This window comes from Podarcis tiliguerta (genome assembly GCF_965153285.1).
Source record: "Podarcis tiliguerta genome assembly, chromosome: 7".
Classification (NCBI taxonomy): Eukaryota; Metazoa; Chordata; class Lepidosauria; order Squamata; family Lacertidae; genus Podarcis; species Podarcis tiliguerta.
The window spans coordinates 40,675,446-40,701,138 of record NC_139540.1 but is presented as its reverse complement, the minus strand read 5'-3'; the positions used below and the strand labels follow the sequence as shown (position 1 = coordinate 40,701,138).

Below are 25,693 nucleotides of genomic sequence, written 5' to 3'. Positions count from 1 at the left end.
TGTTCTCACAGTGACCAACTAGATGCTTGTGCGAAACACGCAAGCAGGATTGGAGCACAAGAGCACTCTCCTTCCTGGTATATGCCTGTTATATTTCCATGCCACACTAAATAAAATCAGTCCAATCAATGCCAGATACTTCATGATATGAAGTTTCAAATCATTGCATCTTGAAATCATGGTACAAATATCCAGAGGGACCTTTTTGAAAAAGGAATCACACTACAGCTGTGTCCATTCAGTGCTTACCAGCATAGGGATGGTATACTAACCCTGCAATCCTAAGCAAGCTTACTCAATAGTTAGCAACATTAAAGTCAATGGGACTTGCTCTCTCGTAAGTGTGCTCAGGAATGTAACCTAATGTTTGATATATGCAGTTCAAAACTTTCTCTTTTAAAGTTATTGTTTCATGCTCTCCACTTCCTTAAGCAGGAGGCTGTTCCAGGGAAGGTTTTCAGGGTTAGTTTTCTAATGATGAAAGAGTACTGGCGACTTACGGTATTTTTGTCATATGCATTTATTTACAGATATGTCTGTATAGGTGATGAGAGACGAGACATGTAAGGTTATAAGCAGGCAATGCTAGTGTAATGGGCCATTAAAAACCACTAAGAAAATAATCTATTTGTACACTATGTGTGCCTGCAAAGAGACTATAAGGAAGAACCATCAGATTGTGCACAAAATAAACACAAACAACAAACAAACAAACACCCTCCCCACCACAACCTGGAAGGAGGGAGAGAGGTTTCTCTTTATTGGTGAAACATAAAAGTGTGGTCCTAATTATATGTGTTGTAATGTAATGTAGGTTACATTATTTTATAAGAAAGATCTTTTTCTATGGGTTTCTTAATAAATAACATAACATTATTTGCATTTAAAGTTGCAAAAGAAGTCATCAACCAGTTTGTACCATTAGGCTTTCAATTCAATATAAGATAATGAGTTGTATGATGGTAAAGGTAAAGGTAAAGGTACCCCTGCCATTAGGTCCAGTCGCGGACGACTCTGGGGTTGTGGAAACACTCATCTCGCTCTATAGGCTGAGGGAGCTGGCGTTTGTCCGCAGACAGCTTCTGGGTCATGTGGCCAGCATGACCAAGCTGCTTCTAGCGAACCAGAGCAGTGCACAGAAACACCGTTTACCTTCCCACTGGAGCGGTACCTATTTATCTACTTGCACCTTGACGTGCTTTCAAACTGCTAGGTGGGCAGGAGCTGGGACTGAACAACGGGAGCTCACCCTGTCGCGGGGATTCGAACTGCCAACCTTCTGATCAGCAAGCCCTAGGCTCTGTGCTTTAAACCACAGTGCCACCCGCATCCCTGTATGATGGTATCTCACACCAATTAAGATTACATAAAACCTTCCTGCACTACACCCTTTAGTACTGGATAGGTGTGGGAGAGTGGGTACTTTCGCCTGCTTACGGTGGGAGTACAGAGTTGTCCAGGTGTATTATGGAAATGTGGTGACACTTTGAAATGCCCTGTTGAAAAGCTCATCTTCTTCCACTAGTTGGAAGCAGGTTGTGCATTGTATCTTCACAAGGATCTTCTTAGCAATTTGATAGCTGCAAAAAGGTCCCTTGGCATGTTAATGTAGGCAATCAAACCTACCCTCTCATGTGGAATGGTTGGGGAAGATATGGGAGATAATAATCATGCATAAATTAAAATAAAATAAGTCAGTTGAGAGGTCAAAGAATCAATCCATACCACTTTAGTTTTAGGTCTGTGTTACACAGAGACATGGGACATAATTTTTTTTAAGCCCCCTAAACAGTTTCAGTCACTCAAATTTGCTTCAGGTATTGTTATAGTTCTGTTGCTTTGATCTACCATGATATATGCTTCAGTTTGTAAATTGTGTGCCTTGTCCTAATATCCTCTTGTCCGTAGCCTGTTTTGTTGTTGTTTCATTCTTGGATTTCAATACCAGCTTTTATAGCAATGCTGTTTTACTTCTACAGAGAACTTATTTCATTATTATTATTAAATGTCAGCAATGTTTTTTTTATAAACCAACTCAGGATTTTCTACATTAGACCAATTATTTATGAGATAGTAAGTCAAGGAGCTACTTTTAACATGAGTTGTGCATGAGACAAGTAATTCTTTCCATAAGCGCCATCTTATGTGAGGTTACTCCAAAATTCCTTGGCAGAAAATCTTTTTTTCTCTTTTCCTACTTTGACCCTAAAGATCAAGCCTATTGCAGCATATGGTTATTCAAGGCTTCCATGGCCTGCCATATATTTAGCTGAACAGAACCTTTTCTGTTTTCATGTTAGAATTTATCAGTCCCAGGAAATGAAAACTCACACTTCTTTACCCAAAGAAACAAACAAAATGAATTATTTTCAACTAATTAAAGATGCAACTGACCATGAATTTTATTAGGTTGGGGCATGCAATTATAATGCCTAAAATACACTTTACAGGACAAGAATATTCATCATGAACCTTTTCTACTTTTCCATGAAATATGAAAAATACTCCATATTTATTGAGAAATATTGTTATGTTCTCTTCAGATAATATGGTATTAGTAATACATCAATATTGTGTTCATTATTTATACTAAATTTATGTAGTACTTTATTGAAATGTAGTGTCTTACCTTAACACTATTACCTTTGTCTCTATGTTAGCCAGCTGTTTTTCCTTTACTTTGCTCATTTCAGCTACTTTATTCATTTCATCTTGGAATTTTGTAATATTTCTGTTGACTTCATCAAGCTGGGTCGAAATATCTAAATATTTCACCTGAAAATTAAAAATATACATACACTTCTGAAGTTGGGAAGATATCCTGATATTGTGTTTTAAGTGCACAATTATGTGCGACGATGCATGAAATTGCATACCCAAGAAATAGAACTGTTTTTGGAAGTGCAGTTGAAACATTTAGTGCAAGTAGAATAATGCCTTTTCTGTAAAGGCACAAACTTGTACATCAAAGTTACTGTTCCCAAGTGTGTTTTATGAACTGACAACCAGAATTCTAAGACTCCCAAAATATGTTTTTAAACATCAGCACATTGCTCAACATCCCTTTCTCAATAATACACATGCTCTTTTCAGTCATGTTCTCATGTACAAAATACATTAGTCTTTACATTGATTATGTTATTAAATATGATGAAAGCTGGTGTAGTGTGGAGGGTTCTGAATGTAAGCTGTGAAGCTTTGAATTCCAGTTCAAGTATCATGACTGCCACAAATTTGCGAAATGTTCTTAGGCAAGCCACTATATCTCAGTCTCAGCTCCATCAACTGCAATAGGGTTATGATAATACGGACCAATCTTGCAGGATTGTTCTAACAGGCTATGTGAATGCTGCTGCTACATTAGATCACAGAACAAAGAAAAGAGTCAAAGGACACCCTCATGTTAAAGCAGAATTCTGCATGAATTAAATGATACTGGCACTACAGATGATCACAACAGGTCCACTATTCTTTTGCTATCTTTGTTTAAACAAAAGTCTTTATACATGTATGCATTTTGATGATAGTTATAGGAAACTTTATTATCTTCAACTCCTCTTGTTTCTGTGATTATGGGATAATCTAATGAAAGATCATAGGCTGATAGTCAAATGTCAAAATCCAGTGGAGATGACTGGAATGCAGAAGCTAGGGATGCTTGAGGAATTTTGACATGGACTGAATTGATCTGCATCTCCTGCTGAGAAAGTTCCAAAGTGAGTTTAGAAATAATATAGCTACACTCCTGTTATTGTTTGTAATATTACTGTTTTGTATAATTCAAGAAACTTAAATAAAACACACATCTATACAATTTGTATTTTCAAAGGAAATACATTAAATTATTATTTACACTTCCAGAAGAGTCACACTTGAACTTTGTGAACTCTTCTCCTATTGCATCGAAGAAGCTCTACTGAACTACCCCAGACTTAGTGTAGAAACAAGGTGGAACACAGCAAAGAGGCAATCTACAACACAAATATATCCTTGGCTAAAGAGAGCAACAGCTCCCTGACTGGTCTGAGGGCATGGAGACTGTTATTGCACAAAGTGCAAGGCTCTTGTGAACTACAAGTGTGCGCCCTGCAAAAAGACAATTGTTACACTGAGAAAGGCAAGGAATGAGGCCCAGCGGATTGCCAGATGGTGTAAAATAACAACTGGCTAAAGCATTCAACTCGCTGCTGACATTGGCAACACTTGCAAGTGTACAAAGACATGAAGAAAGCCTTTGGGCCAACAGTCAGGAAAATTGCACCACTGAAAACCTTGTCTGGAAAGATCATCACAGCAGTAGCAAGTGGATGAAGCGATGGGCAGAGCACTCTCAAGTACTGTACTTGCAGGAAAACATGGTCTCTGACATAGCAATTGACTGTATCCATACCCTGCCTCTTTTGGAAGAGAATGATGTCCCTCCCTCCCTTGACAAGCTGAAGAATACCATCAACTCTCAGGCATGTGGTAAAGCCCCATGACAAGACAGAATCCCAATAGGAGTGCTGAAAGGTGGCTTCAGTTCCTCCCTTGTGACACGCCTCCATGGCCTCCTCTTGCAGTGTTGGGAACAAGGGTCTGCGCCACAAGACATGAGTGACTCCAGCACTGTGACCCCTCTAAAAGGAAAAAGGTGACCACTGTGACTGGAATCTCCCTATTGAGTACTGTGGGAAAAGCCTTTGCCAATGTAGTTTTCAACAGATTACAGTCACTTGCTGACAGGGTCTATCCTGAATCACAATGCAGCTTCAGAGCTCAGAGGTCAACAGTCAACATGATTTTCTCACTGTGCCAGCTGCAGGAGAAATGATGTGAGGATAGATGCCCCTAAGCTTCACAAGATGATTGTGTCCTTCCACAAGAACATGCAGGACATCTTCGGATGCTTTCCCTATAAAGAGTGGTGTGAAGTGGCTGTGTTCTCGCCCCAACTCTCTTTGATGTATCCCTGGTGCTCTTATATGCCTTCAGGTTAACTGAAGATGGTGTGTACTTTCATCTGAGGAATGACCAGAGGAAGAATGACCACTGGGGGAGTGCAGAGATAATAAACACCATGATGCATCTGCTGCAGCACAACCGGATGCCTTCTTTTCTGCCCCATCTGCAATGAAACATGTCTCTGTTGTTTTGGTCTCAACAGCTGTAACTTTCCAACAGTTTGACTTCACCCTGAGGCTGTCTCCCGAGACTGATGGATGCCAACAAACAACGTTGATTTCAACATGGATTTAGGAAACCATCACAGATGAATATGGAAATGGGATGGAGCAGACCACTACTACCTCTTGTTATTTTCATTTCTATTCTGCTTTATATTTATAAAGGGGGGGGGGATCTCTAAGCAGTTTTCAACCTACATTAAAACAGCAAATAAAACAACCCAGGTTGAAACATTACTGAAGGAAGACAAATATAAAGTAAACATTCAAAGAAACATAATTAAGAGGAAACTAAAATACCTAAAATATTTCAAAATAAAAACATTGTGAAGGAGATCAATTATAGAATGTACATTTTATTCAGGAAAATTAGCAAAATAAAATGGAATATTACAAAACAACTTCCTTAAGCAGCAGGAGCCTATCCAGACAACTAACTTTGCAAGTTACTACCACCACTATGTATTATGAATGGATACATGAAAAAGACTGTCATTTTCCCTACTCCTGGTGCACAAAGACCCATCGGATAAAGAACCACATATACTAAATGATGCTGCATATGCAGTTTCTGAAACTAAACTGGGAATCACATGCACAGTGCCAAACAGATAATCAGTAATGTAACTGTCACAGCAGGAAGCATCTGCTTGGGAGAGAGAGAGAATAAATCCAGGATCCTTTTTCAAACTGTCCCCACTGAGGAGGGTGGGAGGTCAGCATGGTTTCAGGCTACCCCATCACTCCTGGAGCATGACAATGTCAAAGATGATAATGCCATCTGCTGGGTAGCCAGGCACTCAAGTAAATACAAGAACATGGCACTGTGGACCACTGGGGTGTGCATGTACAAATCTGAACAGATTTATTGCAGCTGCAACTTTAATCAATTAATTGGCACAATTATTCAATGTATGGAACCTGAATGATTGGCGAGTCTGATAACAAGCAAAAATACTAGGACTTGGGACAAGGGCCTAGAAATAAATCTGCATCCAGTGTAAATATTTTAACGGAGCAAATGTAACAACTGCATTACACACACATTGAAGGTTCTTAACTGTCTGCAAGAGCAGTTGCACATAGATTGGCCCAAGGTCAGCCAATAAGTTTCATGACCAATCACAGAAATAAATGTAGGTTTCCTAACTCCAACTGCAACACTCTATCCACTACCTATCATTAGCTATTAGGATAATATAAATTATCCTAATTTAGATTGTCTGGGTACAAGAGATATTGAAATCACATTCTTGAACTGGCTAGATCCCTGCTTTCCGAGTAATGCATTCCCAAATATATCCTTTAGTCTTTTTGAGCAATCTCTCCAAATGTGTTAGTAAGGAACTGCACAGAATCTCGGTGCTCATCCTGTTCCTGTACCCATTTGTAAAATCCTTTAACAAATCAACAGATTTACTGCAAGTTTTTCATTGCATGCTGGTATTAGATATTGTATAATATTTATAAAACCTGGAAACAATCTACAATAAGCCTGGTTCCTAATATGCTTTCAAATCTAAGTACTTGAGAAGAATTTACTGCGGACTGTGGGCAGAGCATAATTGTAAACAAAAACCCCAAAAAACTCACTGCTTTCATTAATAAAAAAAAGCTTCTAACCAACCGGCTTAACTATATGAACTTAATAATTTCTCCTTACTATTTTCCATCAATATCAATGGAATAAATAATAATGCAAATAAGACATTTTTGTACACAGGCCTATCGTTAAAAGCACATTTATATAAATGAAATGTTCAGTAACAAAAGCCAAAATGATTCCTTGGTAGCAGAGGCAACTTGTAACTATTATAGTAAACATACACCATAATTTACAAAAAGATGCCATCTGCTGTGCAAAGGTGCAATCAGCAGGCTATTTCTATGATGGACCCCTTTTATTCCTTATTTTGATTTTCGCCCTTCCTTTTCTAAAGCCCTCAAAGCAATAAGAGCTGGAATGGCAAATAAAGAAGGGCTTCTCAGTGACCCCAATATAATTCTCTTTGCCCTTTGCCTCATTCCAAGGCAATGGACCTGTTAAGTTAGTTTCAGCATGAAGTGAAAAAGTCTGCATATAGAAATTCCGTGTGTAGCCAAAGTAACTGAACAGAAAGTACAAGCTAGCTTTTCAGAGTAAACCATCAAAGAATGGTAATCTAATGTAAATAGAACCTGTTAGTGCTAATATTAAGACATTCACCTGTGCATCATTTAATAAGGTCTGGAAATGTTTCTTCTGTGCTTCTAGCTCTTTAAATTTTTTTGCTTCCCTTTCATCAATTTTCTGAAGCTGCTCATTCAACTGGACAATTTTCTGAAAAATATAAACAGACAAAAGAACTGGCAATAAGATCCCACTCGTTACATGCACAATGTCTTAACGGTTAAGCATCTTTCTTTGAACCTCAGTATTTATGCATGAATTCCTATTTTCTTTACAGGTAACTTTCAATATAATTCTATTTGTAATACATTTTTAATCATATTTATATAGATAGATGGCAGGATACTATTAAGTAGAGAAACAGTTGCACTGATCTGTATGTTGTAGACATATAAAAGTGGTTCCTCCCTTTCAAATGACCCAAATGATTGTTGCTTGCATCAGTGCTAGCACTGGATTTTGGGGGGTCCTTTGGCAAGATGCCCTCGGAAACAGGTCCATTAGTGCTCTCACTTCATACCTATCACTGCTTGCCCTCTTCCTCTAATCTCTATCTGTACAACTGCCCACAAAGAGAATGTAAGGTGCAGCTTGATCTCCTCTTTCTTGCCATTGTTTTGTTTGCTCACACAATTACAGACTTTACTGTTTTGATACAAGTAATAACAGGCTAATGGTAGGGGGGGAGAAAGCACGGATCCACAGGAAGCACTAAATTTGGGAACATGTCTCAGGAAGCATCCTATTACTCCAATGGTCACTGGTGGATGTTGGCCTCAGCCTTTCCATAGATGTTGTTGATTTGTGGGGGTGCAGCCTCTTCTCCCTGGAGGGGAGATGTCTCCATTGATTTGCATGGTGGGAGGGCTGGTGGATAAAGAGCATTGATCCACATGAAAAACAGTTTGTGTCAATATCCCTCCACCAAATCATAATGCTCTGGGAAAATAAATCATTATTAAAACCAAGACCTATCAGTCAAAATGAATATCCCTCCCCACTCAATCTCAGGGTGCTAGTTTCAGTATTTATTTATTATTTTAAAATTAGAGCAGTCACTTTAAAAAAAGTAGTGTTTTGGTGGCACTTAAGTTCACAGAGTGACTCAGAACTTTAGGGAGTCTTTGATCTGAACTGAAAAGCATTCTTTATAGCACAATCTGACTTGGTAATGAGAAATCCTCAACCAAATATGCCCTATTCACCTCATTATTCAGCAAGTACACAAAGCTAATGCACACCTCTAATATACATCATCACTAATAAAGAAGGGCAATTTGGTGGTGATGCTGGGGTTGTCTATCATTAGAACTGTTTGAAGCACATTTTAGAATTTCTGTTAATACAAAATTTCACTATATTGCCAATAAAATATACAAGCTTTGAGGAAACTCAACAGTTCCACTATACTGGCTAGTTAATATTGTTTTTGTCTGTTTCTATGTTGCGTATTTTTGTGCATATTTATTTTGTAAACTACCCTGTGATGCTTGGAAGAAGGACGTTATAGAAATTTTAATAATAATAACATAACATCTGTAATTAAAATGTGTGCAGCAAATAGTTTTATGAACACCACATAAGGAACAATAAAAAAAATGTTGGCTTAACATCTGCTTATGAAGATGCTTTCATGAACTTTGTTTCCAAGTTTTTGAACCAAAATAAACATAGAGTTAAAGACAAAGATATATAACTCTTGCCACACCCCCAGTAAGCCTCCAAAAGACTAATGAGTTGTTCTTTGTCACATTGTTTCTACTAAATTTTTCTTGGGGAAGGGCAAACTGCATTAGTCACTGCCATTAACATGCTATTTTGAAAATACTATTAGTTGTGTGTGTGCTTCATTTTACAGAGACCATTACAACTGGCACTATCAGCTATTCTGCATGTGATTTTAAATTATATCATACTATTATATTTAAAACTATACTGTATATACACAAGTATAAGCCGACCCTAATATAAGCCAAGGCACCTAATTTTAGCACAAAAAACTGGGAAAACTTATTGACTCGAGTATAAGCCGGTTCACCACACCACAAACCTGGTAGTGGCAGCAGCGGCGGAGGAAGAACAAGCAGCCCAAAAGGGCTGCTTTCGGGCTGCCACCGCCAACAGTGGCAGTGGCAAAGGTGGTGGAGGAGGAAGGAGCAGCCCAAAAGGGCTTCTTTCGGGCTGCTTGTCCCTCCACCGCCGCCTCTGTTGCTCGCAAGAGCAGGCATGGGAGCCGTGATTGGGAGAGGCACAGGGCAGTGCAGCTCCTGTGGCTGCCCTTGTGAGAGGCAAGCGGCAGCGGCGGAGAGACCAGTGGCGAGAAAGGGCTCCTTTCGGGCAGCTTGTCCCTCTGCCGCCACAGCCGCCGCCTGCCTCACTCGAGTATAAGCCAAGGGGGGCTTTTTCAGCATTAAAAATGTGCTGAAAAAGTTGGCTTATACTCGAGTATATACGGTAGTTACAACAAAAGTTGGACTTTCAAGTGATTTGTGTGTTATATTAATTCAAATGCCAACTTGAATGCCTCCACTTTCAGTGAAGCTTAGCAAAGTTCTCCCATTTTATAGGAAAGGGGGAAAGAGTTAGCACTGTGGTGCTGCCAGTTTTAACTTACCTTAGAATATGCTTTTTGAGATTCATCATTTTTTTTCATCAGTGCCTCTTGTTCAGCCACAAGCTTGTCAATGTCTGCTAACTTCTTCTCAATTTTTTCTTGCAACTTCTCAAATTCCTTCGACTTTTTTTCTAGATCAGTCCGCAGTGCTTTAACCCTTTTCTGTTTATAATAGAAGGAAAATGCATAAACTGAAGTAGCTCAAATGCAAAAGCAAAGGAAGAAATCCAGCAATACTCTGTTTGCTTCAGAAATACATAACTGGGAGAACTTATTTTATTGGATAAAAATGTAACTTTGACATTCATGGTCGTTTCTAAGACTCTGTACATACCAAGCATTTCCCATTGGGGAGCACTGGGGATAAAATAGATCCCATAGCATAACCATCAGGGCGGGATCAGAACTACCCACAATTCCTATTCCACAGAGCTGATCCAGGAGAATACCATGGTTAAAGGCAGGGCTTTTTTCAGCTGGAACTCACCGTAACTCAGTTTTGGCACCTCCCAGGTGGGTGGCATTGCCATTATAAGAGAACAAGGGAGGTGTTTGTGGTGTGTTCTGGCACCTCTTTTTCTAGAAAAATAGCAGTGGACTTAAAGGTATTGAAAGCCACAAAAAGACAGAGACACAAGAACAAGGTATCCCTCCCCTTGTTCCACTTTCTATAAAGGTAATCAATCAGAGCAGACACGGCCAACTCTGTACCATGGCCAGATCTGAACCCAAATAGGAAAGGATCTAAATAGTCGGTGTAATCCAAGAACATTTACAGCCGCCACACCATAACTCTCTCCATCACATTCCCCAAGAAGGGCATTTGCGACTGGTCAATAGTCATAAAGCCCAAGGGGTCCAGGGCTGGTTTCTTTAAGAGAGGCTGGACAACCACTTTTTCAAGGCAGCAGGTACCAGCACCTCACACAATGAAGTGGTAACCATGCTCTGGACTTAACCAGTCAAACCCTGTCTGCTATATTTAATAAGCCAGAAGGGACGGGGTTGAGAAGGCAGAGAGCCTTCTCAGTAGTGGCGCCTGCCCTGTGGAATGCCCTCCAATCAGATGTCAAAGAAATAAACAACTTTTGGACTTTTAGAAGACTTCTGAAGGCAGCCCTGTTTAGGGAAGCTTTTAATATTTTATCAATCATTGTATTTTAATATTTTGCTGGAAGCCACCCAGAGTGGCTGGAGAGACCCAGCCAGATAGGCAGGGTAGTAATAATAATAATAATAATAATAATAATAATAATAATAATAATACGGTTGGGCATATAGCTGCAAGCACTTTGTACAGCTAACTGCATAAGCTGAAGACAATCCTGTAACACATCACCAATTAAGGCATTGGATACTTCATCTGGAATGGCAATTACTGCAGCCAAGGTCACTCCAAAATAGAGCGACTTTATCTTCACGTTGTGTAGCAACAGACTGTGCCCCACAGTGGGAGGCAGTATGATTCTGAAACCATAACAAATCTACAAACCTGCCTCATGTTCTCAGAAAATGGCACATGTGACCAGAAATTCAAAGACAGTGTAAGGGTAAAGAAACATGCCAAGTAAGCAATGTAACTCAGATGCTGGGAGTTTCAAAAGAAAAGGGACAGTATACGGACATTGTCAGATAGCCCCAAAACTACATGTAAGAATAAATAGGACAGATGAACACCTCATCTCTGATGGGTGAATGATAGCATAATTTCCCACCTCTGATTAGAACAAAAGCTCAGGCCATGTAACAAGCCTCGCTCTTGCCTTCAGGATACTTAAAACATTTTAAAGATTCTACTTTTATTTTCAACAAGCGTCTTAATTCATTACTGTTAAATTGTGAGTCTGAAGTGATGCCTTTGTCTCAAGTTAGACCAGGGAGTTTTGAACTTAGATGAGCACAGATATTGTTACTGGTCGTTACAATATTCATTCAGGTGCACAACATTCATCAGAGAATGGGGCAGATTGGAAAGGACTTCTTAAAAGTTTATGGTACTTTTTCTAGTTAACTGATATCAATCAATTGACTCCACAGCTGAAGTCAATGCTTTAGTCTTCCATGGCATGTTCATGATTGATTTTGTGAATACAAGTCCATATAATCTGAAATGAAAGATTTTGATGTGCAAAAAACACAGCTTAAAAAGGTTAATTTAAATCTATTCTCCATACCTGGGTCAGCTTCCAAGCACTTACTTCATCTCTGATTTGTTTTTTTACATTATCTACTAAGTTCTGTAAGTAAAATTGATAAAAAAATTATATAGGAACACATAAGAAGAAACAACAACAGGTAGAACAAGTATAAATTAGATATTTCATTTCAAAATATATTCTGAAAATTAAATGATAGAAAACTACTAAATTGGAAATAGAATGACATTTGAAAAATGTGGCCATGGGAAGAGGGAGAGAAGGGGAATACAGAATAATTTATGATTTGGGCAAGGGTGGGAAAACTGCCCCCCTCTGGGTGCTACATTCCCTCAGGGGAAATCTGTGAGGAGCTACATGTCAAAACTGGGCAAGGCTGGTGGCAAATGTCGGTAGGGCGCAGAGACATTTCACATTTCACCCTCATACTCATGTGCATATGCTTGCATGAGCAAATCCATGCCCATTTCTCTTTATACTCCTTTCCCCAGCTGCCTTCCCTCCTTGTTCCACCACCACCATGAAGCAATTAGGTCTACAATACAGCTTCTGTTGGCACCTACCGAAGCTGCTTCTTAACCCCATTGCTTTGTGGATGGGGGGTGGCGGACTTGAAATGTGAGGGGTAGAATTTCCCCACTCCTGCTTTAGGGAAACCTCAATTCGAGACAATCATAACACCCAGTCTTGTCTCCATATCAAATAATTGGGCTCATTCATTCTCTGAGCTGTCCTTCAACCTCAGATTACATAATTAACTGTGTCATACAACATTAGAGGTCTTGCCACAAACAGGACTGTCTGGTTGGTTTTCATTTCCCAGAGTCCTCAGCTACCACCTCAAGGCAGTTCTCCAGTTTTCTAGCACAATCTCATAGGAGTTCAGGTAGCATCAAATCATATTTTTTAAAAAGGGCCCCCAGTCATAAGATGCCAAGTTAAAAGGGACCCAGAAAGCTATTGCATGTCCAGTGGAGAGGGACTAATAACTCATTTTCAGATTTTTAAAAAAAATATCCAAAAAAGAATAGCTTGTGGCTTTTAAGTTCGTACAACTGGTTCCAGATAGCTTGTATGTGCCTTTCTTTCTGGTGGTCAAAAGCAGGACATCTCTTCCCCATTCTGGGAAACTACTTTTCAGTTACATGAAACTGTAGTCATTAAATCCCTGATTCTAATCCAGTTGTTGTTGACCATCCCCACCCCCTGCAAAACAAGTCACAAACAATTTACTAGCCCTCTGGATGCAAATGCATATACCATATTTTTCGCCCTATAGGACGCACTTTTTCTCCTCCAAAAATGAAGGGGAAATCTGTGTGCGTCCTATGGGGCAAATACAGGCTTTCGCTGAAGCTTGAAGAGCGAGAGGGGTCGGTGCGCACCAACCCCACTTGCTCTCCAGGCTTCAGGAAGCTATCAGCAAGCCTGGGGAGCCCGCGGGAGTTCCCGCAGGGCTCCCTAGGCTGCAGATAGCAGCCTGCTGCACGGAGCACGGGGCACGCTGAAGCAGAGCACCCCGCGCTTCGGGCAGACATTGGCCAGCCCCACAAGCTCGGGGGACAGCGGGGAGGCGCAGCGCCGCCATCCCGCTGTACCTTGACCTGGTTTGGAGGCTGGTGCTGGGGAGAAGCACGCTTCTCCCCAGTGCCAGCCCCACAAGCTCGGGGGACAGCGGGGAGGCGGAGCACCGCCATACCGCTGTTCCCCAACCTGGTTTTGGGGGGGAAATAAAGGAAAAAAAATGTTCCTTTATTTCCCCCCAAAAAACCAAGTGCGTCCTATGGGACGGAGCGTCCTATGGGATGAAAAATATGGTATATCTATGTCCACTTAAATCCACATCCAGCCAGTTCAACAAGGCTTGGATGAACACTGCTATATGCTTCTGTATTAGTAATGGACCCAAACGGTTGCTTATATGCACAGGCTTCTCTAACTGAACTGGGATACCTGCTGTTATAAATTGCTAAATAGGTTTACAAACAATTTGATGCACGGGAAAAGTTTAGAGTAGGGTTGCCAACTAGTCATAAAATAGGACTTGGCATGCTTCTGTACTTTAACAGCATCTTGAGCTGTAGAAAATAGCAGGTGGAGCTTTACACAGCATGGATATAAACATTATAATCTACAGTACTAAATTCTGCATATCAAGCTGATATTAAAGTCATAGCTATAATGGCAAACAAAGGAGTTGGGAAACCTGGCTCACAGTTGCTTTATTTAGGCCTAAAGAACTTAAAAGCTACATCAAGCTTTAAATATTGCAAATAATATGGCAGGGTGATGCTAAATAGATTAATTGACATGCACAGAAACATTCTAGTCAGTCATTTCACATCTTCAAATAATTAAAATATCATAATAATTGAATAACTTTTACAACCTTGAAACGTGATTTTTCTTTTGTAAGGCTATATTCCACTTCGTCCAGTTTTGATCTGGCTTCATCATAAGCCAATTCAGTTGAATAAAGTTCTTGATTGACCTTTTTTAAATGATCTTCCAATCTGCGAATATTTTTCCTTAAAACCTGAATTTCTGATTGATATGCCATCCTCTTTCTTGAACTGTTAAATAAAAACCGAAAACCTTACAACATTAACACATATTCAACAGTTTATTACAGGTTGAACCTCTCTGAGGATTTTGGGGGTGGGGTATGCTTAATTTTACTTCACTTCTGTATGGGGATGGCACTGATTTTTTAAACTCCTGTGTCTATCTTACGGAAATACTTCACTGTGTTCCGGGTGATGAAATAAAGTTTAATGATTGCTCACACAAACCCAAGCATTCCACGGATGTGCCAACCATTTGATTCTGACAAACAGCACTGATGATTAGACATATCACAATTACAACTGCTTATCACTACTCTAGTTACACTAGAACCCATTGTATGTATGAAATAACTCTCAGCTTCCTATGATGAGTTTTTTGAAAGATTAAATTCAGAAAAAAATCAGAATTGAATGATATAATCTTGCTCTTTTCACAGTAATCACATGATAATCTATAGTGGGTTTACAAAAGTTTCTGTAAAATGTTATGTTAATAGATCATTCAAGGTCTGGATCCATATTTTGACTTGAGAAGGATAGGCAAAGTCCATTGTGCAGTGCTTGATGGTCATCTGGTTGATGGGTGCTTGGAAACAGCAGCAAAAGGGGATTCTCCAGCCCTATGCTTGGTGCTTGGAAAACACTGATCATAGGACTGGTAAAGTCCTTTCCAGTGGACCTGAACTTACTACCCATCCACTGTTGGTCAGCAAGTTTAAAGATGCTGTCGGCAGGGGCCAGCTGTGTGGTTGAGATTCCTGCGAGAAATATGGTTGATCCAGCCAGGGGCAGAGGAAGGGGGTGCAATGGGGGTGGGCTACCCCCAGTGTCACCACTGAGGGGGGTGACAAAATGCTGGGTAGCACTCACCACAGGGCCTGCAGCATGCCCGAGCCACGCTGGATCAGGCAACTGGCCATCAATTCTAAGCAGGAAGCTATTCAAGTGAGCAGTTATAATCTCATCTCATTTAACATACAAGCCACGCTGGATCAGGCAACTGGCCATCAATTCTAAGCAGGAAGCTATTCAAGTGAGCAGTTATAATCTCATCTCATTTAACATTCAAGAATCAAGATGGACCAAGGAGCAAAGTAACTAAGAGCTATGAACAGGACAGCAATAACTGTGCGTGGATGTGGGATTTCCCCATTCCCTTATATGTGTAAAATGCTTTAGATTAAATTGAATGTTCCACTGGTTTCAGTAAGAATAATAATAATAATAAAATCAACGAAACCAAACATCCAACTCAATTGGCTTGAAGCCTAATTGAAAGTCTATCAATTATTAACCACTTCATTTACCTTTCTCTGAATTTTTGCGCAAATTTTCCATTTTCATCATGAAGACGTTTGTTTTCTGTCTGTGTTTTGAGTATTTCATCAAGAAGATGCCTAAGTCTTTTTTTCATATTGCTTAGATCAGAGTTCTGATTGGCTTGCTAGGAAATATTATAGAATATGATGAACATTATGAAAATTCTGCAACACATGGACTCAAAAACATGTTAATTTGTATGTGTTTTTTAAGCTTACTGATGTTTCCACAATGTTCTTCTCCTCTAAATATTCAGTCATTAAACCTTTGTTCTCATTTTCCTGAGCAGTAATTTTCAGAGTCATCCGCCTTACCTAACATTAAAAAGATAGTTTAATTGCTCATTCAGCATTTAATTGCAACATTGTAAATTTTCATCATAGTAAAATTTCTTGTTAAAATCTTGAAAATGTAGTTTCAGCGCCTCAGTTATAGCTTTGGAGCAGTATAGTGCTATATTTAGTGAAAAGATAGTATTTGCTGCTTATATCATAGTTATAAATATGTTTTCTTTTCCATCCCGTCACAAAAAATATATATAAAAAATACTTGGGCCCTGTTCTGTCTGTCGATGCAAATGAAAAATTTGACAGCTCCTAACTACCCTGCTACAGGCTAGTGGAACTTCCAAACCAGAATAAACAAGTGCATTGTGTCAGTGAGTGGGATGAAGGCACAATGTAAATGTCTTCAGTCTATACTTCTAAAAAGGAAAGCTTGCCCCAGTTCTCATGAGGGCCTAAAATCAACATTTTAAATGGCCAAAACATATTAAACATAACATATTAAACAAAAAAGTGAAAAGGGCAAACTAACATAAAAAAGGAAATTAAGAGAGGAAAAGGAAAATAAATCCAGTTTTGCAGCCATTTTAAAATGAACATAAATGTGAACCACTTTTTTTGCAGAGGTCACAAAAAAGAACTTTATAGGATTCTTAGTATGCCTTTGTAACAGCACAGGCACCAGCATTGTTTTGGAGAATAGGACGAAAGCAATTTCTAGGGCCAGGGCTAGGGTCAGGGCCAGGCTTGAGTGCCAGGCTTAGTGTTAATGGTGCCCCCCGGCACTGTCCAACTATACAATTGCATGGATCTATGATTCTAAGTGTTATTTCCCAGTGCTGGTGCACTTTCTGTTGAATCTGATCAAGTGTTCAGCACCAGGCAGCTGCCATCTGTATCTGCCTGCAATCCAATACTCTGGTACATCTAATATAACAACACTGCTATGGGCACTCTGCTATAGTGTGTGATGGGGGGGAAAAAATAGCAGCTACCCAACTCAAATGGGATGCATACAGAAACCCCAGGGTAAGGATATGGAGGTGGCCAGTGGCAGTGTGCTGCTCATTAGCAGTGCAAAAAGGACTTCTAGTTGATGGCAGCACTATTGGTGGAGCCCACTAACACCTACTGCAGAAGAGGCTGAAATTAGGCACAGTGAGTCCTATTCAGATGTGTAGGTGCCAACAGATGTCCAAGCATGCCTGCTGCTGACCCTGAGGGTCTGGCAAGCTGGACAGTATTATTTTTAAAAATCTATCAAACATTTTTTTACTTAACTAGATAACATTTGCATTTATTTGACTTATTACAGGACACTTAACATTTCAATAGACACAGTGTTAAGGACTTCATGTAGCATTCACTTCTAGAGGATTTATTTGCTTGCATATAAATATTCAAAAAAACTCACTTTATCGTGCCAAGTTTTTAAATCAGCCTTTGTCTTTGCTTCTTTCTTGTTTAATTCTTCAAGAAGTTTTTTACTGTGTGATACTGCTTCCATTTTTGCTTTTAACTTGTAACTGAAATCATCGGCAATGAATTCAGCATCTTTAAGCTCTTTCCTAAGAAGAGGCAAGAATCAAATTATCCATCTGGCCAACTAAAGAAGCTGTTTATTAACAAAATATTATCAAACCAGTCAGAATAATCAGGTTTTCTCAGACATCTCACCCCATTCCACTGCCCATTTAGCAGCACTAGATCTGTTTCATTTTTCAAATTCTAATATGCAACATGATCCTATGTTTACTTAGGTGTAAGCCCCACTGAGTTATATGTACTTAGAAGTACAGTCTTAGCCTCTTCCCTCCTAGGAGCATAATTTGTGTAAGTTAACCATCAGCCACTTAGTTAAGAAACACTTCTGCTAGCAATCTGATCTGTTATAACGAACATTTCTTATAATGTAGTGGAAGTTGACAGGTAGGATGAGCTGATGAGAGAGGATCAAGTGAGCAAAACAGGAAGATTAAAGAGCTTATCTGCTATCAACATAGAGGGTTGTAATCAACATAGGAATAAGCAGATCGTTCCACAGTGTAAGGATTTCTCCTTGCACAATGGAACATTCTCTGCTTTCCTACCCCTCTGCATTCTCTGCTTTCCTGTTCTGGGAGTTTCCCCAAACCTCTAGAGCAGATTTGAAGGCGACATAGGGGTGGAGAGGGAGAATTCCCTTTGCACTAGCACTAATTCTTGTGCTATAGCAAATATTTGGTTGAATACCACCCTTACTTTTTACATCATTGGTAAATCATGGTGGTGCAGAGTTAGCTGCTATTTTGTCCTGGCCTGATTTGCAAACAGTTCTTAACTGTGGTTTAATGTGAATGAGCAGCTTGCTGGGTTGTTCTTGACTTACTGCTAGTGGTTTGTTTCAATGACGCAATGAGCTCAGATTTGAATGATGCAACATGCCAAGCCTTGTGCTTTGTTTCCAATGTGGCACAGCCAGGAGCATTGGAGGAGCGAAGCAGGAACTTTTCAGCAGCAGGCATGAGCATGCTGCTTGGTAGCAAACCATGCATTAACTTTGGTTTGAAGCAGCATGTGACTACAGCCACTATTTTAAAGATTTTGTATTGTTGAGGTTTTTGTTATTTTGTTTGTAAATTTCTATCTTAGTGTTCCTCCCAAAGGATCCAAAGTTGGCAAAAATATCTTTAGTAATAAAACAATACAATGCAAACTTCTAAAAACAATTCAAACAATTTCAGATTGAGGGAATGGGCTATAACCTAGGCTAGAGATAGCTGCTATAAAAGAGAAATATTTCTGTTCCAAAGGAGCCCAGGGTGGCAAACACACAAATGATAAAACTATTAAAATATTAAAGGCATCTCCAATACAAGTGCAGACTGGGAAAGATTTCTAACTAAAATGCTTGTTGGAACAGGAAGATATTCAGGAGGTGCTGAAAAGACTACAGAGATAGTGCAGCTCCCTCCTTGCATTGTTTCTTCTGTTATCACCAGGTTGGTCACTGCTTTCCTTTTGGGTGAAGACAGGGGGGAAAGTAGGTGTTGAGCGATTCTGCCTTCTCTGTCACCCAACAGCATTTATCTGTTTTCTCCTTGCAGAGGACCTACTACTTGTCTGTTCTTCCTCTTGCTTTGAACATAGCCAAAGAAACTTTTATTACTATTTTCAACCTCTCTTCCAAGCCTGTGTTCCTTCTGAGCTTTGGCCAGCATGATATTCATCCTGCAACTGATGGCTATTCATGTATACTCCTCCCTTGCTTCAGTTCCTTATACGTGCCCCTCTTAAATCTCAACTCATCTGTAAGCTCCTTTCCTTTCTTGCTGGAATTGTCTGCATTTATGCTTCTGATATTTCACCTTTAAGAAACTCCCGCCCATCTTGGACTCCCTTCTCTTTGAGTATTTCTGACCATGGGATCTCACTCTGTAGTTCCTTAAGCTTTTTTTGAAATGGGCCGTCTTGTCTGACTACACTCAGCTTTCCCTTGCCTCGGTATCATGAAACTATTGCTGAAAGCATTGCGATAAAGGATGTTTTAAAAAAGGACTAAGTAACCCTAAACTGAACACATTTTTAATTATTCTAAAGCACCACCATGAGAAGTGGTGGACTCTCCTTCCTTGGAGGTTTTTAAGCAGAGGTTGGATGGCCATCTGACATGGATGCTTTAGCTGAGATACCTGCATTGCAGGGGGTTGGACTCGATGACCCTTGGGTCCTTCCCAACTTTAAGTTCCTGTGAAACATTTGCAAATGCCAAGAGGCTGGAAATAAAAGGCAAAAGCCTAAACCCCAAAGCAAAATGTTAGTGTTCCACATCTGCACCACATAACATTTAAAAGCCACTGATGTGGTTTGGTGCCTAATCCGTGTAATCCTGAGAATGTGTAAAGCACACAAGAGGAAGGAAGAAGTAACTTAATCAGACACAGCTTTCCAAAGAATGTAGTAGACTATATACAAAAGGAGAGAGACAACTTGAACAACAATAATACCACAAAAAATTAAAATGCTTACTTTAAACTCATCAACAATGACTCAGCTATTTGTATTTGTTCAGCCATATACTTTCTTTCCCTTTCACACTCTTCTGTGAGATCTTGATGCAAACTGTTCACCTTCACAAGTTCTTCATGAACTACATCATATCCAGTTTTGGTCTTTAAAAAGTAAAGAAATTAATCTGACAGTGCAAAGCTCAAAATGTTCTCATTTTTTTGTCTCCTTGTGAAAAGGTGTAGTGTTATTTCTTTAATTCTTTTGCATTTTTCTTTGCTGCCTTTTAAAGGATAAAACTGAGACTTAAAATCCAACCCTATGTCCATTTACTCAAAAATAATCTCAGCTGAGTTTAATGAGAATTAGGATTGCAAATTTACATACAGCTAAAACTCTTTGGGAAGCTGGCTTGCTTTTATTGAGTATTAGGCAACCAACTATTTTCCCCTTTCCCAAACAGAAGGTGGCTAAAGTTCTTTCCTTTGGGCAGATGGATTAAGAAGGTGTGAATAACCATAGCTAATTTAAATAATTTGAGAGTGCTAGTCTACTGCAGTAAGTCCTGTTGTACATAAAAGATGGACACATTTATTGTGGCATAAACTTTTCAAAGAAGCAAAGTTACAAATGTCCTCCTCTTGACTTTTCCACTTTGTGCCTATGTTAGATAATCCCTACCCACTCCCAAAATAGTGATTTGGGGAGGACTAATCAAATAAAGTTTGGATCACTATCATCAAAACATTTAACATATTTTATCGCTTTTAGTTTTGTTGCATCTAACTTTGCTTAATCATACAGGCTTTGTTTGTTTTATTAAATTTCTATACCACCTTTCATCTGAAGATAACAGGGTGCTTTACAATATAAAATCACAAAAAATACACAGCATAAGAACAAAAACACACACACACCAGTTTAAAAGGATGTATGTAGATTGTTTAATTAACCAAAGGCATGGGAGAACAGACTATATGCATCAACACTCTGCTTGTTCACAGGAAGCCAAGATAAACCAAAAAGTCAGATTTACTGTGATGTATGAACATGATCAATGTGTGCTAGAAAATTATTATAAATGATTTCTCTAATGATTTTTTACAGCAGTTTCAATGCCGCTTTGATAGAACCAATGAGAACAACGGTTCTTCCATTAACTTTGCCTTCTTTTATTTTGCTTTTAAAAGTAGCAAGCATTTTTTTAGTTAACCTTCTTTTAAATAGTTTTCAAATTGCTATTTAAGCTGTAAACCTACACACACTGGTCTGAGAAGACTCACTTACTCCACGGAAATTACTGCTACACAGACAAACATAGGACTGCACTGTTAACTTCATAATGTCATACCTGGTTTGAAAGAAAATGCGGACTTAACCATTAATTTAAAGCCATTTCTGGTTGGGTCTGTTTTTAATTTAGCATTTATTGTTATATATATATTTCAAAGAGTTTGGCTTAATCTATACATTACCTTTTATAATAAATCTGCCTTTCCATTTCATAAGTTAGGACTCTTCTAGATTCCTACTTTTAAAGGTGCTGTACTTTCACATTTCTCTTTATCATTATAGGCATGTAATAATAATACAGGAACAAAATCTCTGAAAAGGGCATGTACTAAACTCATTGGGCATGGGGGAAATAAAATATTTAATCTGTTTACCTGTGTGTATATCTTTTTCACTTGTACCATAGCACCACCTTCATAAGACAGCTTTTCTCCCAGCAGAGGGCTGTATTTCTTCATGTAGGCTATATTCTCCAGAACTTTTGCATTAGCTACTTCTATTTTTGTCAGTTGGTTTACTGCATCCTGGAGCTGATTATTCTTTTCTTCAAAATGCCATTGTAATTCTGAAATATCTCGTGAACACTTCTCCCATTCTGCAGAAGAAAAATAAGCTATGCAGTATAACAAAATTATGACAACTGCATTTAAAGACGGAACATATAATTTCAGCTGATACTCTGTCAGATCTCTACGCAATTTCCTATTAAATATATGCTCACATAATCCTTCTATGCATATAACAGCTGCTGAAATTGTGCCCCTGGCAAAGAGAAACCAAGTTCGGTACCTTTCCTCACATCAAACCTTCCATCTTTGCTAGTTGAGTAGTGGAAACCCATCCTGTCACAGCAGGGAGCCATTTCACGCTCCAGGATGTCAGGGTGGAGCAAGTGAGTCGCTACTTCCACGCAGAGCTACTCCTTGTGGCATCAGGCAACTCTCATTTTCTGCTCATATTTCTTTCATCATCCTGTGGACCAGCACTATTAAGGGATGAGGCAGTAGGAAGACCTTGGACAGTGGTATGTGGTTCTGAGGCATCAAACGGCCACATCTTGGGGTGGAGTTCCATCCAGGAGTGTAGATGGGCAGGACTTAAGCTCCCCGCACCCTTGCAGCATCTTACTCTACTGTGTGTCACTGTAGCTGTCCTATAGGAAAGTCTCTCAAGTCCTGCTGGAGTTTCTTCCTTCAGGGCTACCAATAAGCTGTCCTGCCCAGCTAGCCTTGTGCTCTCCAGCAAACTCTTTGCCTGCCCTTTCTCCACTTACCATGTGCCTCCTTCAAGCAGCTGCCTTGGCAGAGGCTGCCTACGTCTGCACTCTTTCCCTCTCTGAGCTGGCTATTACTCTTTTGTCACCTCTCTCAGCACTTCTCCCTTTCTTGGTTGCCTTCCCTCTTTCCTACTCCTCCGCACGCATCTAAAGAGTCCCAGTCTTCCCCTCAGGCAATCTCCCCTCTTCCCTAATTGGCTACATCTGTGGCTCCTTTTGGCTTCTGGGTGGGTTAGTGCAAGGATGGAGAACCTGTGGCCTTCCAAATGCTGCTGGACTCCAACTCCCATAATCCCAAACCACTGGCTCTGCTGGTTTGGGGCTGATGGGAATTGTAGTCCAACAACACCTGTGGATTCCCCACCCCTGGGCTAGTGAGCATACAATGCCTAAATGTGACCTTAACCATCATGGGCAGTCATGGATAGCCCAACCTCTGCCATAAGTGAGAGTGAGAGAGATGCCACAGCAAGTCGGGGGATGGGGAGCTGGTGGTGCTCAGAATGTATTCAACATGGGCATGGGTCCCACCCTTTGCTTCTTTCCCCTTGTTGTCCACCTATGACCCTTATCAGTAGATGTGAGAGCAAAGACATGGACAACTGGGAAGCAAGCTTGAAACAAAGCTGCTCTTTCTCTTTTTATTTCATAGCTCTGAGCAGAGTTCCTTGGCTCCTCTGCTCATCTTGATTCCTGAATGTTAAAGCAATGAAAACTTGAGATATTTACCATCCACTTGAATAATTTTCTATCTTAGAATAGGAAGTAATCAAGAAAAGAATCGAGGAAAGCAGCAGCTTCACCTTCTACTGCAAGAGGTGAATGGTGGGGTAGGAAAGAACCTAACTCTGCCTTGTTAAATAAACGATAAAACGGAGAGTACCTTGGGGGAAAGGGTTAGTTTGCTTTCGTGTTCTTTGGTGATTCTCTTACACTGAATTGCTTGAATCCTACTGAATGGTCCAGAATGTATGCAACTCCCCAACACCCTGTGAACTCATCTTGTGCAGCTCCATTAATGAATAAGCAGCTCAATTGGGAAAGGTTTACTGCCTTGTGCACCACTGGTAGTGTGAACTGTGGCTGGTGAGAGCTGTAATGCAAAACATCTAGAAGGCACCAAGTTAAGGTAGTTTGCCTCACTGGAATACAAGATCCAATAGGAATAATTCTCCCCATTTTTCAGGTAGCCTTGGCTAAGCCAACTTCAGATGAGCCCCAGCTGAGAGGGGATGGAAATCATACACTAATGTATCTCAGGCTGACCCAGGATGGGAGACTTCAGCTGGCTCAATGAGAGATAAACCTATTCCACCACCACCCTCATCCTGGCAGATCTTGGGTTTGCATATAATGTCATGATATCTGTGTTACCAACACAGCTGATTTTGGTGAATGGCCACTGTTATGTTATGTTATGATTCTAATTTCATTGTCTTCTAGTTGCACAGTTTCCTACCCACCCCAAGTTTCAAGATGCATCTCATGCAGTCCATGACAACTTACACATAATCAATTTGTTAGTATCTAAGGTACCAAAGAGCTTTGGGGGTCATATTCAAGTAAGTCTGGAAAAGTTTCTCACACCTGCTTTACAAGGTTAATTTTCATACCTCTTTGAACAGCTATGGGAAGCTGTTCCAGCCTCCAGCGTGACAGGATATCAGCATTTAGGTATAGCTTTTTTCTGCGGTTTTCCTCAAACTTTAAAGCATCTGCAGCCCTTTTACGTTCCTCTTCTAATCTCATAACTAATTCTGTGACCTCTGCCAGAACAGCTGTTGTTTTCTGCTTTAAAGGCTGGACATCTTTTGAAATTAAAAAAGGGGGGGGGGGGTGTAGAAATATTTGTGGCACTGTTTCACATTTCAGGTTTATCTAAAATGCATGATCTGAGATGCATTTTTAACAAGTTTTTAGTATGTCACATACACAGTCCTAGAACCAGGCACACAAAAATACAGTTTATACAATATACAATATACAATATGCACCTAAAATAGGTGCCAGAACTCACCATGAAGTTGTTACAGTAAGTTGCTGGGTGACTCGGGGCAGCCCTGAACAGATACCAGTTTGTTAACTGTGTTCACACCCCAAGGATGTGCTAAAAACTACGGAAAGCTGTCTCCATAGCTGGTTCGGGGGTTGCCCTTGGTTGTGGTGCATGTCAAATAAATGCACCCCTGCCTCCCTCATTCCTTTAGATTCAGGCAGATGGCTAGGGCAACTGGGAAGCAGGAGGCCATGTGCTTTAAATGTATGGTGGAAATTATTTATTTATTTATTCATTCATTCATTCATTCATTCCCCGCCCATCTGGCTGATTACTTCAGATTCCCTCCTCTCCCATTCTCTTCCTTTCTTGTTATTCACCCTCGAGAAAAGCTTTCCTTATCCCAATGCCTGTCTCTGCCCATCTTTTATGTAATGCTCGTGGCTTCTCTGCTCCCTTTACCATACTGCTGCTGCTTTCCCCTCGAACTCTTGCAGTTCCTTTCCAGTTAGTTTCATTTACTGAGGGTCAGAGAAAAAGTGACCATGGCTTGAATAGGTCCAATTGACTAAATGGAGGTGGCTGCAGTTCCACACACGAAACTGCAGATGGTGCCTAAAGAATTCCAGATATGCTGCAGTCCCAAGTGGGCTTTCCCTTCTTTCAAAAAGCAGCACATTAAGTATGACTGCCAGAAGAACTGAATTCAGATAGGTGCTGCAACTTTATATTGATAGCTATAAGCTGAAGCCCATTGCTGTGCTATTTCATGGCAATCACATGAGGACTACATGTTTTGTTGTTGCAATAATGCTTCAGTCCTTGGGTTAACACTTCTCTGCCAAATTTCCTGCCGTATTTTGCA

General features: G+C 40.0%; 1 protein-coding gene across 10 annotated transcripts in view; it reads right to left on the bottom strand.

Moving 5' to 3' along the window:
- CCDC178 (coiled-coil domain containing 178) overlaps positions 1 to 25,693 on the bottom strand; it is a 125,269-nt gene that overhangs the window by 84,405 nt on the left and 15,171 nt on the right. For all 10 annotated transcript variants that reach the window (XM_083451618.1, XM_083451616.1, XM_083451613.1 and 7 more), the window contains 11 exons: positions 24,446 to 24,640; positions 21,931 to 22,151; positions 20,285 to 20,427; positions 17,691 to 17,844; positions 16,211 to 16,306; positions 15,980 to 16,116; positions 14,495 to 14,678; positions 12,124 to 12,186; positions 9,950 to 10,111; positions 7,372 to 7,485; positions 2,630 to 2,775 (listed from right to left, as the gene is read on the bottom strand). In XM_083451618.1, coding sequence (XP_083307744.1) covers positions 2,630 to 2,775; positions 7,372 to 7,485; positions 9,950 to 10,111; positions 12,124 to 12,186; positions 14,495 to 14,678; positions 15,980 to 16,116; positions 16,211 to 16,306; positions 17,691 to 17,844; positions 20,285 to 20,427; positions 21,931 to 22,151; positions 24,446 to 24,640 — 1,615 coding nt within the window. The remainder of the gene's footprint in view (positions 1 to 2,629; positions 2,776 to 7,371; positions 7,486 to 9,949; positions 10,112 to 12,123; positions 12,187 to 14,494; positions 14,679 to 15,979; positions 16,117 to 16,210; positions 16,307 to 17,690; positions 17,845 to 20,284; positions 20,428 to 21,930; positions 22,152 to 24,445; positions 24,641 to 25,693) is intronic.